Source organism: Podarcis liolepis (genome assembly GCF_965112155.1).
Source record: "Podarcis liolepis genome assembly, chromosome: 1".
Classification (NCBI taxonomy): domain Eukaryota; kingdom Metazoa; phylum Chordata; class Lepidosauria; order Squamata; family Lacertidae; genus Podarcis; species Podarcis liolepis.
Window position 1 is genome coordinate 109,589,690 of NC_139554.1, and position 17,379 is coordinate 109,607,068.

General features: G+C 42.1%; 1 protein-coding gene across 1 annotated transcript in view; it reads left to right on the forward strand.

The window, feature by feature from the left end:
• The window catches only part of XIRP2 (xin actin binding repeat containing 2), an 80,284-nt gene that overhangs the window by 43,306 nt on the left and 19,599 nt on the right, over positions 1-17,379 (forward strand). The window contains exons 4-6 of the mRNA XM_083495718.1: positions 13,562-13,672; positions 15,479-15,551; positions 17,235-17,359. Coding sequence (XP_083351844.1) covers positions 13,562-13,672; positions 15,479-15,551; positions 17,235-17,359 — 309 coding nt within the window. The remainder of the gene's footprint in view (positions 1-13,561; positions 13,673-15,478; positions 15,552-17,234; positions 17,360-17,379) is intronic.

Below are 17,379 nucleotides of genomic sequence, written 5' to 3' on the forward strand. Positions count from 1 at the left end.
AAAGTGAAAAGACTATCTTCTTTGTGTAGTATTTACAGCAGTGTTTCTCAAACTTGTGTCTCTGGCTGTTTTTGGACTACAACTCCCATCATTCCTAGCTAGCAAGGTCAGTGGTCAGGGATGATGAGTACTGTAGTTCAAAAACAGCTGGGCGGACCCAAGTTTTTTTGGGGGGGGGGGGACTGGTTTACAGCAGGAGATAGGATGTGCATGCAGTAGAACAGGGACATCCAACTCCCAAGAGACTGCGATCTACTCCCGGATAAAAAAATCTAGCAGTGATCTAGCATTTGGGAGGGAACCCAAAGTTGTTGAGCTAGGGAGGCAGGCCAAAGTTGTTGAGCTTTTTTTGGGGGGATGCCATACTTCTGCTGCTTTTGGGGGGGACGCGCCATGAAATGCTTACTGAGTAGTAAACACAGCAGCAATAACTCAGTCTTCCGTTTTTGCAATCATGCATGAATGAAGGGAAGACCGAGGGGGTGGGAGTGGGGGTGGGGGGGATGCTATTTTTCCCCCACAGAGGAAAGTGAGCCCACGATCATCCACTATCACCCGGGGATCGACCTGTCAATCGCGGTTGACTGGTTGGATATCCCTGCATTAGAAGTTTAGTATAATACTAAACTTTCAACTTCTTGAGACTGAAAAGAAGCTTTTGCCCAATTAATAATGTCCCATGAATTACGCCACTCTTAATTTGATTTTCAAATGCATCATGAAGAAGAAATCAGCATACCTACTACAGGTTTGTAAAAAAAACCAAAAACCAAAACAAGCACAGACCTCTAGGCATCTTCTTTGTCTTCTATGTATGCAGGCTTTGTACAAATAAATCCGATTAGCAGCAATATGTACTGCAAGGCTAAAAACAAACAAACAACTACCATAGTCTTTTGGGCTGAAAAGGAATTCCGGGCACAAAAGACACTCACAGAGAGAACAGAGATTATCTTTTTGGTCTTAATAGAATAGGGCAGAGCAGAAAGTGGGACTGTCTGGATAAAAACAAGAGCTTGGTCCTCTGCATATTTACTCAGAGTTTCCTGGCCTGTGGATGGGACGTGGGTGGTGCTGTGGGTTAAACCACAGAGCCTAGGGCTTGCCGATCAAAAGGTTGGTGGTTCAAATCCCATCAACGGCGTGAGCTCCCGTTGCTCAGCCCTGCTCCAGTCAACCTAGCAGTTCGAAAGGACGTCAAAGTGCAAGTAGATAAATAAGTACCACTCCGGCGGGAAGGTAAATGGCGTTTCCGTGCGCTGCTCTGGTTTGCCAGAAGCGGCTTAGTCATGCTGGTCACATGACCCGGAAGCTGTACACCGGCTCCCTCAGTCAATAAAGCGAGATGAGCGCCGCAACCCCAGAGTTGGTCACGACTGGACCTAATGGTCAGGGGTTCCTTTACCTTTACCTAATCCTTTAGGAGCTCAATTTTTTTTTCTCTGCTGCTTTCATTGATGGTGCTGTATTTATATCCAATGGAGCTTTCTCTTCTGTAGGATCATAAATAATACACACCCCTAGTTAAAAAAAGAAAAGGTGCTCACCATTTGATTTAACATGATTTGTCAGTAATGTACTACACTCTCACGGGTGCAATCTCAACTGGTACTTACCTATGCTTAGTGCATTTCACTTACTTAAAGTAAACCTAATGCTAAAAATAAGTGTAGATCGAAATGCATATGGTAGTCATATCCCTTGAGGTATATGGGAGACAGACAGGGAGAGTAGCCTCCAGCAAAAAATCTCATCTAATCAAGTTATGCATTCACTTCCCGTTCTGAAACTGCATGGGTTTTCTGTCCACAGATTTCTGACAACTCTTAAGGGAATCCATAGCCTGTCACAGGAAATTATTCAATTCCTTTTAATCAATGTGATGCATCCCCAGTCTGAAAGCTGTTTTAAGCCACCCGAGCAAATATAAAGATCAGGTCTGCTGTGTTGCCCTATTGCAAGCCAGGATTCACGTAGCTAATGGTAACAAGGAAATCCAGAATGGCATCCTGTCCTTATTTAACTTTAGTATCTTGGGTCAATATTCAATGCAGTGTACCAAAGAGAGCAATAGAAGCTTGATCAAGTTGCATTTTAAACATTGGACTTGAAGCATGCATCACCTCAGTTAGAAATAATAATGACTGTTGAGCCCATGTTCCTTAGGGGGAAAAATCTGCTAATGTTATTGTTGTGCATTAGAGTCAAATAGGCAAAAAAATACCCGATTTTACCGTGAATTTTCTTTCATACTGCAGTTTTCAGGTCAATAGCTGTTTGCCTCTCCTTTCAGGAGAGTGTGTGTGTAGGAGCACACAGTACAGTCTTACTATAAAAGATCTTTGTTCTAGAAGGAACATTTGGCAATAAACAGTGGAAAGCAAGTTAAATCTTCATTTTTGAAAGCTAGCAACGAACCAGGAAAGCATATCAGTTCCATGACATTGTAAGATCTGGGAGGCTGAAGGAAGAAGGCTTGCTCTTTTCTGATCACTGACAGGATCCTCCTTGAATGATTTCCTCTGTAAGCGTTCATTCAAATGATTTGCTGTGGATATTCTACTAGGAGGAACATTTTGGATCCGAGACACTGATTTGGCTTTAACTCACCCCACCCTGAGTGTCCGAGTGGAAGATGGTTCTGACCATACTCATTGGGTACCCATGAGGCCAAGGCAGCAAGGCAGTTCTGTGGTTGCAGCACCAAGTGAACAACTTGCTCTGAGGAAGACTGGACATGAACCGAGACCTAATACATCTCTTCGTTCAGTCTACCTTCCCCAGGCTCCACCACCTTGGCCTGGCATCTGTGGTTCTGGCCAGCACTCTGTCCTGAAGACAAGTACTTACTCTTTCTGTGACCTTCCTTCTGATGTTCTCCTTGCATTGCTGGGCAGGTCTGATTCCTCTATCTGTCTTGGGGCTAATAGCGTCCCTTAAGGACCTAAGCTCTGCAGACTCCAGACCACAAGCCTCAGGTTCCATGGCTTCCAAATCAGCCCAAGCTTCTGTAGGAGCACACAGTGAACCTGGTCCAATTCCCCAGTGAGTGGTACAGCAGCCTCAGGTGTGGCTGACTCCTCTTTATTCAACTCTGATTCTCTTCTGCTGTCTGTAATTTGAGCACTGATACCATTTAATTACAAAGGTATTATATATTAGTTGTGCAAGCTTTTGAGCTATGTGCAGTTCTTCACATAAAACGAGTGGCTGAATAATGGTTAGTACTTGCTTCTAGCAGAACTGAAAGCAAAGTCCAGCTAAAGGGCAAACATCACTCATCTCTGGATTGCAATAAATATATTTATTAGTAATCCTTCTATTCTGGCTTTTGAAGAACTCAGGGTGGCACACTTGCAATGATCTCCTTTCATCCTCATGGCATCCTGGTGGGATAGGTAATGCTGACTTGCTAAAGGCCACAAAATGCACATCATGGCTGCGCTGGAAGCAAACTGAAGATGCCATGTGAATGCCTCCATCTGTCAGATTATATTAGATTCCGCATTTACAAAAATACAGCCCGGTTTAAATGTGCTGAGCAAAAAAGAAGAAAAGGAATTGCGCACACAGTGTCACCGGTTCTGTGTGCATAATGAACATGCCAGCACAAAATACTCCTGAGGCACAGATCACTTGTGTACTAATGCTGCACATGTAGATGCCAACAGGTGTGACACCAGGTGCATGGAACCTAGCATGGGTGAGTTTGTTTCACATTTAACCCAGGTCTCAGTCCCATTGTATTCCAGTGATATACATCCTAGTGAATTTGCAATACACTATCTATTTTGGAGACCCATTATGGATACCTCTTTTCTGCTTGACCCAAAGACAGGTCTTACCTAGTGGTCTTACTATCTATGTAAGAAACAATCTGCGAATACTGAAATAATATACTAAAAATGAAGCTAAACACTGGAGAAGGCAGCAAGAAACTAGCTGAAATAGATAAGACAGTGCAGTTATATATCTCTACTCAGAAGCAAGCACCACTTCAAATGGACTTATAACACCATCCAAACCATGTATACTCAGAAATAAGACCTATTGAATTAAATTGGGGTTACTCATAGTTAAAGAGGATTAGGATTTCAGCATAAACTTCAGATTTGATTATAGAATTGCATTCTAAAGGCATTTTAAAATCAAAAGTATGAGAATTAATTTAACAAATATTGTTTGCTAAAGAGTTGCATAGTGAAGGAGAAAAAGGAAAAAAAGCATGAAGCATGAGAGGAAGAAGTCCAGCATGTGACAAATAATAAGAAACAGAAAAATGGAAAGGAAGGAAAGTAGAATATAGAGAAACCAGAGATGAAGGCGAGCAGGATCTAGAGAATGAATACATTTTTTGCCAATTATTTTTATTGATTTTCCATAACTTTTAACAAATTGTCACCAAATTAATACAAATTCAAGTTGACTTCCCACCCACCCCAGATGTCCCCTCTATTTTCCTTCCTCCTTTGCTGCTCCCAATAAAATAACTTTTTCAGCTATAATTCAAAATACATTCATCCCTTCGCCTCTACACCTGTTCAGTTACCAATTTCTGCTATGGCATTTATACATTGTTATAACCTGTCCTCAAAATAGTTGAGTAGAGTAAACCCTCATCTATCTATAATAGTTGTTCATCAATTTTCAAACATTTCCTTCTGATACCTCTTGAGTAACATTTTACCTGAGAAAAACAGATCTTGCTTCCTCCCAGTCAACATACAAACATTCCTCCTTAACATGGCCTTGAACATTGCTGTCTGACATCTGGCCCCAGTAATCAACAACTCAGCCTCACTGGTGCAGCGTGCAGAGCGTGAAAATGAAACCCCTAGATTTTTTTTTGTAAAAATATATAATAAACATCCCCCCCTTAATACTCCCAATCTCCCAGCATCACCCACCCTTCAGATTTTGCCAAATTTAATCCTCAATTTTACATCCAACCAGCTCATTAATAAATACACACAATCCATATCTCTTCTTTTCTGTCTGAAAGTCTCAGAAGCCGCCAAGTTGGTATACACTGTGGTCCATCCTGTCCCTTTCACTGTTCTTATTTCCAACTTCAAGCTTCAAGAGGGTGGGCTGATGTAATCTAAACAAAATCCATATCTCCTCTCCATCCTCCTCCCTAAACTAATTAATCTTCCTGCAGTCCATCCTGCCAATCCTCAGTTACATTACATCCAACTCAACAGTTTATTCTCTTCCAAGTGCTTTACAGACAGTCAGTCCAGTTGTTACCAAAAAGGCATTAATGGACGACCGCAGGTCATGCCCTTTTGTTACTCTCAAAAGGATAGGGGAGACATGCCCCATACCCATTAATCTCCATGGGGACCCCTCCCAGACATCAGAGCACCTGAGAGGGCGACTTGCTGGGTTCATTGCATAACAGGAAGTCCGAGATTGAATACATTTTGTGGCAAGTTGCAGAATCATAAATTGAATGTGAAAAGGAAAAGGTAACCACTGAAGAGGAATCAAAGGCAGAGAAACATGATCATATTTGTGTGAGGAAAAATAAGGCAGGTGACAAAATGAAAGCAACAAGAGGGTAATTCAGAAGACCAACCAAAAGAGCACTGCAATAAACCAAGTGTCAGAAAATAAGAGAATGATTCAAAGGATGGACAGAATAAACAAAAAGAAATGAATGAATTTTAGCTGGCTTTGACAACCGAAAATGACAGAGCTTAGCTGAAAATAAAGTCTCTGAAGAAAAAAGAAGGAAAAGGTTCTGAGATCTCTGGTTCGAAGAGAAGGACAACTGATAACATCAGCCATAAATCAAAGAAGCAAAAAGAACGGGAAGAGAAGAGACAGGAAAAATAAGATATTCTATTTTCTGTTTGAAGATTTAACTTCAAAGAATGAGCAGGCTGCCATGTGGAAGCAGCAAGAAGACATGACGAAAGCTTGGCAAAAGAAGAAGACAGATCAGAAATAGAAAAGAGTAGCTGGATATCGTCCTGAACATGCTGATCAATATGAAAAGACTAAATGAGAGTATCTAAAACTCTAATGAAGGTAAACAACAAGAATCAAAACCTTTAGGAATTTCAAATAATAGAAACACAAGCGTTGTTAAAAAATATATGAGGAGAACCATGAAACTAGACTCATGCAAGGAAGAAAGAAGAGTATGATTAACAATATGGAAAACAGAAGGAAGAAGAGAATTACTAATAATATTTAATGCAGAGGAGAGATCAGGAAGAGATCAGCATACAAGGGGCATTCAGATAAATTAGCTAAGGAAAAGAACATTGTTTCTGTTCTGTTAGCATGAAGATCTGATTGATAAGACTCAAAAAGAGTATTTGATAAAATTCAAATAAGATTTGTTCAAGTAATTAAGAAACAAAGGGAGATATCCAATGTTAGTTATTTTCAGAGTAGGCCCACTGAATTCAACAGACAACCACTGATTTAAATGGGTCTCTCTAAGTTTGACTAACACTGGATGCCACCGAAAAGCAAGATGAAAAACTAGCCAATAGCAAGTGAAGAAGAATCAACCATTGTTGACACTTCTGTGTTCTTAAATTAAAATTAGAGTTAAAGGTCAAATAAAACTAACCAGAAATCAAGGAGGGAATAGTTAGAGAAAGAAAGCAAAATGAGCTAAAGCAATATATTTAATGAGAAGAAGAAGAAATGGGATCAAAAAGGACTGGATGTAGGTGAGGGTGAGGACAAAACCAGAAAGATCTTCTGATAGTAGAGAAAGAAGAAAATCAAGAGGCATAGGGGGAAGCATAGGAATCTGCCTTGTAGCAAAGCGGCTTCCTTTATTTCTTCTGCTCATTGCTTTCCTTCTTCCACTGCTATTTCTTTAGATGATCTGTCCAGCTCAGTATTATCTATACTAACTAGGTGTCTTTTCCAGCCCTGGAGATGCCCAGGATTGAATGTGGGACCTTCTCCATGCACTGCAGGTCCACTGCCAATGAGCTATGACCCATTTGGTTGAGAAGGTTTAGAAATAAGAGTTCTATAAAGGACCAGGAGATGTAAGTTACAGAAATAGAAAAGTCAGGAGCTGCTGATTTATTATGGTGGGCAGGGGAACTAAGCAAAAATCTGAGATGTGAGACTTGGGGAGGGGATGAAAAAAGGGAGAGCACAAAATTAACAGTTAAAAAGCAAGGAGGAGAAGGAAAAGAAGCAATTCATTTTGGCAAATAGTAAGGTTGAGCAGAAGGAAGAAGAAAAGAGATGTACATTAATTTATGCCAGGGAGAAGAAATGTGTTTAGTCTTGCCCTATAACTTATAAAGCAGCCCAAGTTCATTACCAAAGTTACTACAATGAGGAACTAAAGGCAAAGTAGGAGAAGGATGACAGGCACAATATAGAAGAGCAGTTACATAGGGAAAGAGGAACACTGGAAGAAGATGCAGGGAATAAATAAACAGGAGATATCAACCGAAGGACCTAACAGGGGCGAAGCCATCAAAATCCAGATTCTGAAGGTAATTCGATGATCTAGTAAGAGGTTTGCACAAAGAAGAATGAGAGAAAAAGAAGGTGACCATCAGAAAATGGAAATATAGAAAAAACTGACATGATCTGTGAGTGGGCCAAAGAGGTAGAAAAATTGAGGGATGGGGATACAAACGCGCAAGATGACATCAAGCATCTGAATCATCAGAGTTATTGGGGTGGATATTGAAAACTACCACAAGAACAGGGAAACAACGGAACCCAAAGTTCAAAGTCAGATAATAAGTTAGGTAAAGGACCGGGTTGGGAGGGGAGTTAGGACAGTTTTGTTCTGCAAAACTTAGCTTCTAACTCATATGGGGAGCATAGAGCAGTCTACACATTTCAAATTTCATCCTCGAACTCATAGAGAATAACAGGCATCACAACACAGGGCTTAGTAATTCCATCCTGCTTTTGTGTAGCTTTCCCACACAACCAGCACACTCAAATAGATCTAAAAAGCCATGCATTAGCAGGAGCCAGATAGATGGAGCTCTTTCATTTGACTTTCCCACCAGGGTGGTGTTCAATTCTAAGTAAAAGTAAAAGTAAAAAAAAAGAAAAGAAAAAAGCAGCATGTGGTGAAGTGCTTTCAAACTCTGGTTGTAAATACTGCTAGGAAGCCCCCTCCTGTCTCCTTCACACAATGCTACTGAACACAATGAAATAGTTTTGAATGGCATTTAAGCAACAGCCATTGATGGGAGCAGCAGCCAGTGTTCTGGAAACCAAAGCAAGCGTAATCTGCTCTCCAAAAATCATCTGCCTGGTATATGTCTCTTGCTCTTCAGAAACAAATACAGTGGTACCTCAGGTTGAGAACTTAATTCGTTCTGGAGGTCCCTTCTTAACCTGAAACTGTTCTTAACTTGAGGTACCACTTTAGATAATGGGGCCTTCCACTGCCGCCGCGTGATTTCTGTTCTCATCCTGAAGCAAAGTTCTTAACCCGAGGTACTATTTATGGGTTAGCGGAGTCTGTAACCTGAAGCGTCTGTAACCTGAAGCATCTGTAACCCGAGGTACCACTGTATACTGTAATACATGCACAACTTAACATTGCAAAGAGAACTGCATAGAATTGTAGCATCAAATATTAAACTCTTTGGCATGGAATGCCACCACCCAGCGTCGGTGAACCTCAGTCCTGTGCATATGTATGCTCAGATGTAAGTCACACTGTATTAAATGGAGCATCCTCCTGGTTTGTTTGTGCAGGGCTGAAGCCCTAATGGATAAGGATCCACATGTGCAAATGAGGGTCATGCCTGCAGTTCCTTTTGCCAAATTCTTACCAGGCCTTGGGATGACCTAGTTTGGTTCAATGAAATTCACTGAATTAGTTCAAAAATTTCTGAACTGTATCTGAAAATAGTTCCCATAATTGCCAAGTGAGCTGAACATGAATTAAGTTCATTTTTGAATGATTTCTTGTTCATCTTCAAGTTCATTCACACTTTGAGCCTTTTAGTTTAAAGATCCTAATTGCTGGGGGAAATAAATGAAACAAAATTCACACACATATTTGTGTGTGTGTGTTTAGATGTTTTCTTAGACTTCTTAAGTATGTTTTATACTTTGGCACAGCAACTTTGTTTTGCAAAGGGACAGCTGTGAGCCAGAATTAGCTCCTTTGCAGACATGTTGAACTTGAACTTGTTTGTTTTTAAAACAAACTTCCTTACATCTGGTACCAAGGACTGATGTAGGGTTCCTGCAGTGTGCATTGGGATCCATGTTATAGTACCAAATGCATGGCCGATGCTCTCCGTTTTGACAGTGCTGATCATATCATTTGGAGAAGGTTGGGGACTGTTCTCTCACTATCTTCACAATGTGTCTAGGCATGCAGACCACTACTAAACACTAGGATCTTTGTTTCAGAGCCTGGTATCTTTGTGTGCGTGTGGCGGGGTGTAGCATGCAATTTAGCTACAGAAGTTCACCACTGCACTGTGTGAAATTGGAAAGAACCTCTTCTGTTCTTGAAGGGGCCAAAAATCATCTCAGTCGCAGCTACTCAATTGATTTTGAAGGACAAGGAGGCCAGTCCGTCAATACGGCATAAACCTGGCTGTCAGATACAAACACTCTCAGACAAAGAGCAGGCAGCCTTCTCCATGGGAAGGGATAAAGCTGAATTCTTATAGACCAGAGGACATTGTGCCATAACAAAGAGCATCAACTGATATGAAGTCTGGCTCATCATAAAAAGCACAGAAAGCTCAGGAAAATGGATTACTGCTAGTAAAACCAGGGTAGTGCACCTGAGTCACTGCTGAAGAATATGATCATCATTCCCTTTAGAGACCTCTGGCTGCACATCTCTCCGAAGAATGTGATTACAAATAATATTGGTCACTAACGTGTAGGGCTCATCCACTCTATTTTGGGATTTGCTTGAAGGGGATTGACAGCTCTTTGCCAGGGCTGCACAAAAGCAGGCCAAGGCTGGTAGATCAAAGGATGAGCATAGTAGGTGAGGCTTGCAGTCCTGCACCCATTTTCCCTGGGGGTGGGTCCAGCTTCTGAGTAGACATGAATAGGATGTCACTGCAAGTGATAGATACACAAACTAAACAACGCTGATTACTAATATGGTTCATTGTCAAATGCGTGAGAACCTGTTATTCTCCCATGCTGCGTAGTCCAACATCTCCTGTGGTGTTGTCTTACAAAAAATTAGTATCTTTAACGCAGAGTTTGCTTATCGGCATATGTGTCATGAGAAGACTCTAAAATGTTGTACACATAACTTCCATTTAATGGATAAGAACGTGGTTGGCAGACCTGAAATTGGACCTTCTTATATCCGGATGAAGAAGAATTTCTCTCTCTCATTTGTGTGTGTGTGTGTGTGAACAGGTTCAATTTCAAGTCCGTAAAGTATTAAATTAGTAATATATTAAAAGACCATTCAGTGGTCTTTTGTAGACGATGAACAGAAAAGTAGATAAGATAGAACCCTGAAGCAGAAAAAAAAACCCCAGTGCTACATTTTGGATGAGTGGAACCACCACAATGAAATACCACAGCCATTGCTGTGCGGACAAGGGGAATCAACAGGGTCACACTCCCCCGTCTTAGAATAATTGAATCATAAAATTGTAGAGTTGGAAGGAACCACAAGGGGCCCTGCAATGCAGAATTTTTTCACCCAATGTGGGGCTCAAACCCACTACTTTGGATTAAGAGTCTCATGCTCTATCCTTAATTCCCACAGAGGTTATCCTGCAGGGTGACCAAGTACCAAAACCAGGATTTCATGGATCCAGAAACCCCATCTCCTTCAAGAGTGCCTGGACCAGACTGGCAACTCATCCCATTTCTTTTACCCAATGAAGTTACTTGGAGTTATAACTTAAGAGAGGAGCCTTTATTTTTGGCACTGGACATAAAAAGCACACAGACTGCGATAACAACAGCTGTAGGTGAACCGCGTAGAATAGAACCAGTTGTGTTCCCTGCAAATTGTGTGCTGTGCCCATCACTCAGTCTCGGCAAGGAAGAAAGATGAGGCAAATTGTAAATGGAATGCCTGTAGCTCTCAAGCCACTTAGCTACATAACAATCCCATTGGCGCTGTAGGAAAGATTCAACTATAAATACAAAGCAAGCCCTCATACACTTACTAACCATTGTTAGCTGTCTTTGAACTGTCAGTTATATCCCTAATGGAACCATAATTAGGAAAATGCTTAATATAATGTAGTTTTAAGGTGCATCTCAAAATGAGAGAGATGCCAGTGGATGATGCCATCTAGACTCCTTGACTTCTGCTTCCTTTCAACTGTGATCTACTCCAGAGACTTTTGTATATATATAAAAAAAATCAATCCTGAACACTTCTTAACATTTATTCTTACCTGTGGGACATGCATTGATTCCTCCCCCTGACCCGCATTTGCTTTCAACCGCACACTATTTTTATGTGAAAATCACTTTACAACAGCATTTCCACAATTACATTTATTGGGGCGGAGGGACATGGCCCATCTAAATAATCTTGCCCATTCTTCCTACCATTCCTTCCCACCTAGTTTGAACGATATGTTCTGCCTCATGGTTGCCTCCGCTTAACATAATTGCCGTTGCAAGCAACAGTTGGAAAGTTCAAACCTTTACATTCTGCAATTCACATGCTCTCTTTCCCTTTGGACATTGGGAAATATTTATGAACCTATGAATCATCAAACAATGAAATAGATTATTTCCTTTGAAAATCACCCCCACACCCATTGTCCCTGCCCAAGGGCTTTGGGAACATGAGCTGAACAGTCCATCACACCCAGAACCATTTGTGTGTCTCTGACTATTTCCATGTGCTCCAGGTCCTACAGATCCGTAGAGCCAGGCATCTGATTTTCAAATTTGGCATGAACATCCATGATAACATGGATCCGAGGAGGATCATAGAATCATCAACTTGTAGAGTTGGAAGGGAGCATGGGGGTCATTTATTCCAACCCCCTGCAATGCAGGTATCTTTTCCCCAATGTGGGACTCAAACTCACAACCCTGAGATTAAGAGTCTCGTGAACTACCAGCTGAGCAACCCCAGGAATGGCCAATTAAGCCATTGTTTAGGGAATGCAATGGAAGCCCTCTTGTGCATGGCCCAGCCAAAGTTAAGCCCTTATTAATTCCTATTGACTTCTGCTAATGCTCCCCTTGAAATCCATGGGGATTTAACTTGGGCTTGTATATGGCCATCATGCTGAAAAAACTAGCTACATTGTCATAATAATTGCCACACACTGCAGATGTTGCTTCCCACCATTATGCTGTTTGCTGGAGACCTCATTACTTTACAGTTTCCGGCATGTGAATGGGCTCCTCCCTCATTTGTCCCTTGGAGAAACAGGCAGTGAGGAGTGAATTCTCCAGGCTTGACTCAGGCTGAGGCTAGCAACCCAAAACAATTCATACAAACAGCACAGTGCTCTTTCTCACCTTCCTCTTCTTTGGCACTGGTGGTGGAAGAAAGAGGTGTCTCTTTCCACTCTCCGTCCCCCAATGTCTGGAGCACTGTAGTAACAGCATCCCAAGCACCAGGGAGCAAGTAGGAAATTACAGAGGTGTCCTTCCCTGAGGAGCAGAAGAGGGAGGACAACCTTCTTCTTTGTGGCAGTTGCCCCCACTGTGGCAGAAATCGGGTGGAAAGGTGGGGGGGGGAGTCCTTGTTCAGCTCGAATAGGGTTGAAATCTGAGGGCTGAAGAGCCATAATGCACAGCTTGTATTGAAGGCAAAGATTAAGAGTTGCTGTGGTTTGTAATCAGGGATTTAAGCTGCAACAATTTCTAGCAACGCTAGAAATTTTCCTCTGTCCCAACTGCTGGGACTTCTAGCTCCGCATATTTACATCCTCCGAACAAGACCTTCACATCATCTTCAAGTTGGGGAACTTTCTCCTATATATTCCAGTCACGTACTTGCTTGTAAATAGGAATTTGACGATTAAATCAACAGAGCTTCCATTAAAACCCAGGTCACTGTGTCCTGTACTACTACTTTTAATACATATCTTATGCCACAGAGCCTAGCAAAGGAAATCTCCTGGATGCACTATAGTAATGAAACCACAATGTGTGTTACGGCAAAAGCCATCCCAGTATTTTTTTTCTTATCTTATCCTTGCCAATTATATTATGAGTTATGCCCTGTTACTAAATAACTGGCTCTTTCCTCTTATATACCGTAGAATCATTTATGATTATGGAGGCAGTTCTATTTCTGGAACTCCCTCCCAGTACAGATCTGGTTCTCACCCGCATTATGTATTGATTCATGCGCCAGCTTAAGAACCATTTATTTTTGCAGGTCTTCAAAGCATCGCGGGAGTGGCCCTCTTGGTCAACCTGTTTCGCTGATTGCCACATGCTGTTGCATTGCCAATTGTGGCTTTACTTGTGTTTTTTTAATGCGGGTGTTAGTCCCTGTGGGCTCTGTATAAGGAAAGGCCCGTGTACAAGAAATAAAAGGAAAAGAAAAGGAAATAAGAAAGTGTTTATTTGAGTGTACCGTAAACTTGCCAACGTAGAATTATTTTCTATTCATCTTCAGAAGGTGACGAGTCGAAGCCAAGCCACAATGTCAAGCAGCAGCAGCACAGAAACCAGGGTGAACGAGGTGGCATCAAAGACAACGCAGCGTGAAGCCTTTCAATCAGAAAAGGTAACTGTCTCAATGCAATGAGATACCATTTTGCCTGTGCCACTTTTGCCTTCTGGTGCTTACGGCATCCGTCCTTGCTTTGGTGGCAAGGAGGGGTTTTATATGGGACAATTTGCACCTGTACTCATTACCCATCCCCATTACCTGTCTCAGGAAATAATTGAAGTACCACTGATAAAAGTATTTGTGCCAAAATTTTGCAACTTGGCAGGGCAGGCTTCAGGTTTGTGTGGGCCTTGGGCGACAGAAGAGCAGTGGATCCCATTGGACACTGCCCCTTCCTCCTTTCACCGCAACTTTCCTTCTTTGACACCTTCCTGTTAACCACACCCGTTCCTCCTCAAACCCATTTCCACTTTCTTCTTTGGTCTCTCCTCTTTGGGTTGCCCCATGCTAAACTGGAACAAGTGAACATTGTATGCAATATGCTATACCTACCGGATAGACACTTTCCTACAGAAATTAAAGAACTGCTGGTCCAGATGTCTTGTACCGATGTGTAAGTTTGTATTGCTGTACCCAGTGCTTTTCAGTCTCTAGAAAATAAGGTGCTGGTACTCGCTGCCTAGAAATGGCTGGAGGAGGGACAACCAAGTGGGCAAAGGGGGGGGGAGGCGCTCTGCCCATGCTCAGGGAAGGAGGCAGCAGGGCTCCAGCAGGACTCTTGCCTCATTCCCTAAGTGCAGGAAGCACTTGCTCAGCTTTGGGATGGAGGCAGGAGGGCTCTGACAGGGTCCAAGAGCCCTCTCATTTCAGGCTCCAGGATGCTGGCAGGGCCTCGTTCCCTGAGCCCAGGATGTGCTTGTCCAGCTTGCAGGATGAGGGTGTGAGGGTCTGTCAGGCTCCATCAGGATCCCAGCATGCTGCTGCATCCTTCCTAAAGCCGGGCAAGTGTTTCCTTGGCTTAGGGAATGAGGCAGCAGGTAGTCAGGATCCTGACAGAGCCTTGTGCCTTGTTCCCCAAGCCCAGGAAGCATTTGCAGCAATGGAGGCGGTGGCAGCAAAAGTGTGAGGGAAGCAAGGGGGGTAGGCAAACAGTGGCAAGATGGGGGGAGAGGTGGTGTGCATTGTCCCTGCGTGTACCGCCTCAAAAAACAAACAAACCACTGGCTGCAGAGTTTGTGCTCTGTGTGAGCTGCTCCAAATTCAGTCACTGATGTTGTGTATTTGATCTTTTCTGCATTCAAATGGAAGTTATTGAGTCCCCAAAGTACTTCACATACTTCGTCTCAGTTATCCCTGAAACTGCCCTGTAAAATAGGCTAAATTATTGTCCCAGTATTATCACAGAATGCTTTCAGATGGTGACGATGATGATGGCATGTCCAATTATATGGGGCTTAAATTATGGTGATGGGGAGGTGGTGGGGGAAATCTCTCATCCCCTAACATACTAAGCTTAGCCGAATGATGCAGCCATGTAGGAGGACTAACCCCTAAAATAAGAGAGGCTGGACCCTCTCTGTCCCCCCAATTCAAGCACTGCTCTTACATATTTATAAATAGTAGTATATACATCAATAAAATACATAAATAATTGCATTTCAAGAGATGAAGAGATGGCAACTTGCCTACCTTGTGAATTTTTGGCAGAGGTGAAATTTTAACTGCTGATTTTCTGACTCACAGATAACTACAGAGCATCAGTTCTAGTGTAGGAAGGACTCACACTGTTCCCTCCTTAAAGCACTTGTTCCTCCTCCTCCCAGAGTTGCATAAAGCATACAATAGATCAAATTAAAATGTTGATTTTTCATTGAGATTTGGTTTATTTAATTATTTTGTGGTGTGTATTTGTGTTTGCAGGTTTCTCATCGTGAACAAGCTTTGTCTGAGGCTATGAGAGCTTCTAACGTCACTCAAAGCATTGAGGAAACAGGTAAGAGAAATCTGAGAATATACTGGGAGGCAAGAAGCGACAGCTACCCTTTCACACAGCAAATTCTGTTGTATGCATATGGATGAAAGACAAAATCCATCCACAATTAAGTCCTGGGAGTGCCATTAATTTTGACTGGAGAACTAAGCACCTACTTAAATATCATCCATCAAAATCAGTGGGACTTAACTTTGGATGGATTGTGGCCATAAAGATTAGAATATAATTAAGGTTATTTACACTCACTCCAGCCCAGAAGCCTTTGCATCTCCTCTTAAGCACATTCATACATCCCATTGATATGAATGGTGGTGTGCTTAAAATTACCTAATATATGCTTGAGTGTTTTTCACAAGTGCCCTGGGCTTAGGCAAACAATTTTTCTTTCTGTATTATTATTGTAACAATTCCCCTAGCAGATATTTTAATGTCATGAATATCAAAGGATATAATTACCCTTGGACTGATCACCTAGGCAGAAATTAATAAAGGCTCGCAGTCCCTGTTATTGCAGTGTTCAATCAGCTCTGATCTGACATGTGAAAGAGGTGCTGCTATGTCACTCAGCAAATAAACTCTGGTTCACTGTGCTTCCAGCTCATGGCTAGGACTTTCTATCTATGAAAGGTTCTCTGCTATCAATGCGAGAGAAATAGTGCAGAATAAGAACCATAGAGTCTCCAGGCTAGACTTTGACCAGAGGCCCACCAGATCCACCCTGGTGGTTTCTGGTAGCATCTTCCAACCAATCACGCTACTGGGAAGGCTCAAGCCTTTGGGGATTCCTGAAGTAGGGATGGAGGAGTGTTGCTCTGGTTTGCAACACTATCTACATCCTTGTGCAAATTAATTGAAACAAAGCATGTTTTCTGTCTTACTCGTAATCCTGTACTCAAAACAAACACAAAAAGTCAGTTGATCATTATGGTGCCGGAAGCCGGAAGCCAACAGAAGTAATGATGTGCTCGCCACAATATATTGAGGTTCTATAAAAGAGGGTTATTCCAGAGCTGAAAAATAGGTATCCTGATGGTATTGGGATATTGCAGCAGGACCTAGCCCCCTGTCACATATTGAAAGTGGTGAAGAAATTCATGACAGAGCAGCAAATACAGGTACTTGATTGGCCAGGGAATTCCTCAGATGTAAATCCCATTGGGAATTTGTGGGCTATATGCAAAAGTTGCCTCCGTTCTGTAGACTGTACGACTATGGAGAAGCTGGTTCAGGTGTGGTACAGGGATCCGAAAATCAACAGTGACTGTTCAAAACTAGTAGATTCCATGCCAAACCATGTTCAAATGCTGCTTAAAAATAGCAGAGGTCACGTCTGCTAGTTTTGTATGTGAGTTTTGTACAATAAACTACTAAATTCATTGTTTCAATTAACTTGCACAAGGGTGTAACTCACACATCCCAAATAATATGCACACCAAAATGCAAACCGTCCTTTGAAATTTGCACTTTGAGGGGGGGATGAAATGCATACATTAGGGGGAGTTGTTCATAAAAATGCATACATTTGTGAAAATATGTTATAAAAATGCAATATTTTGGGGGGGGGGGTCACATACAAAAATGTGCCTGTGGGGAGAAACGCACAGAAAAATGCTGATGAATTTTCATGCAGCCAATATAGATTCAAGTTTTCGTTTTTCTTTTCATTTTCTTTCTGTATCACAGTGGTCAATGCAGCTACAGAGGAGGAGATCCCAAAGATTTCTACGCAATCCTTAAAGCAGCACTTTGAAAAAACAGCCCAGTTCCATTCTGGCCGAGAGAGTGGAACGCCTGCAAAGCAGATCAAGGTCGGTGGTGCCGAAAACAG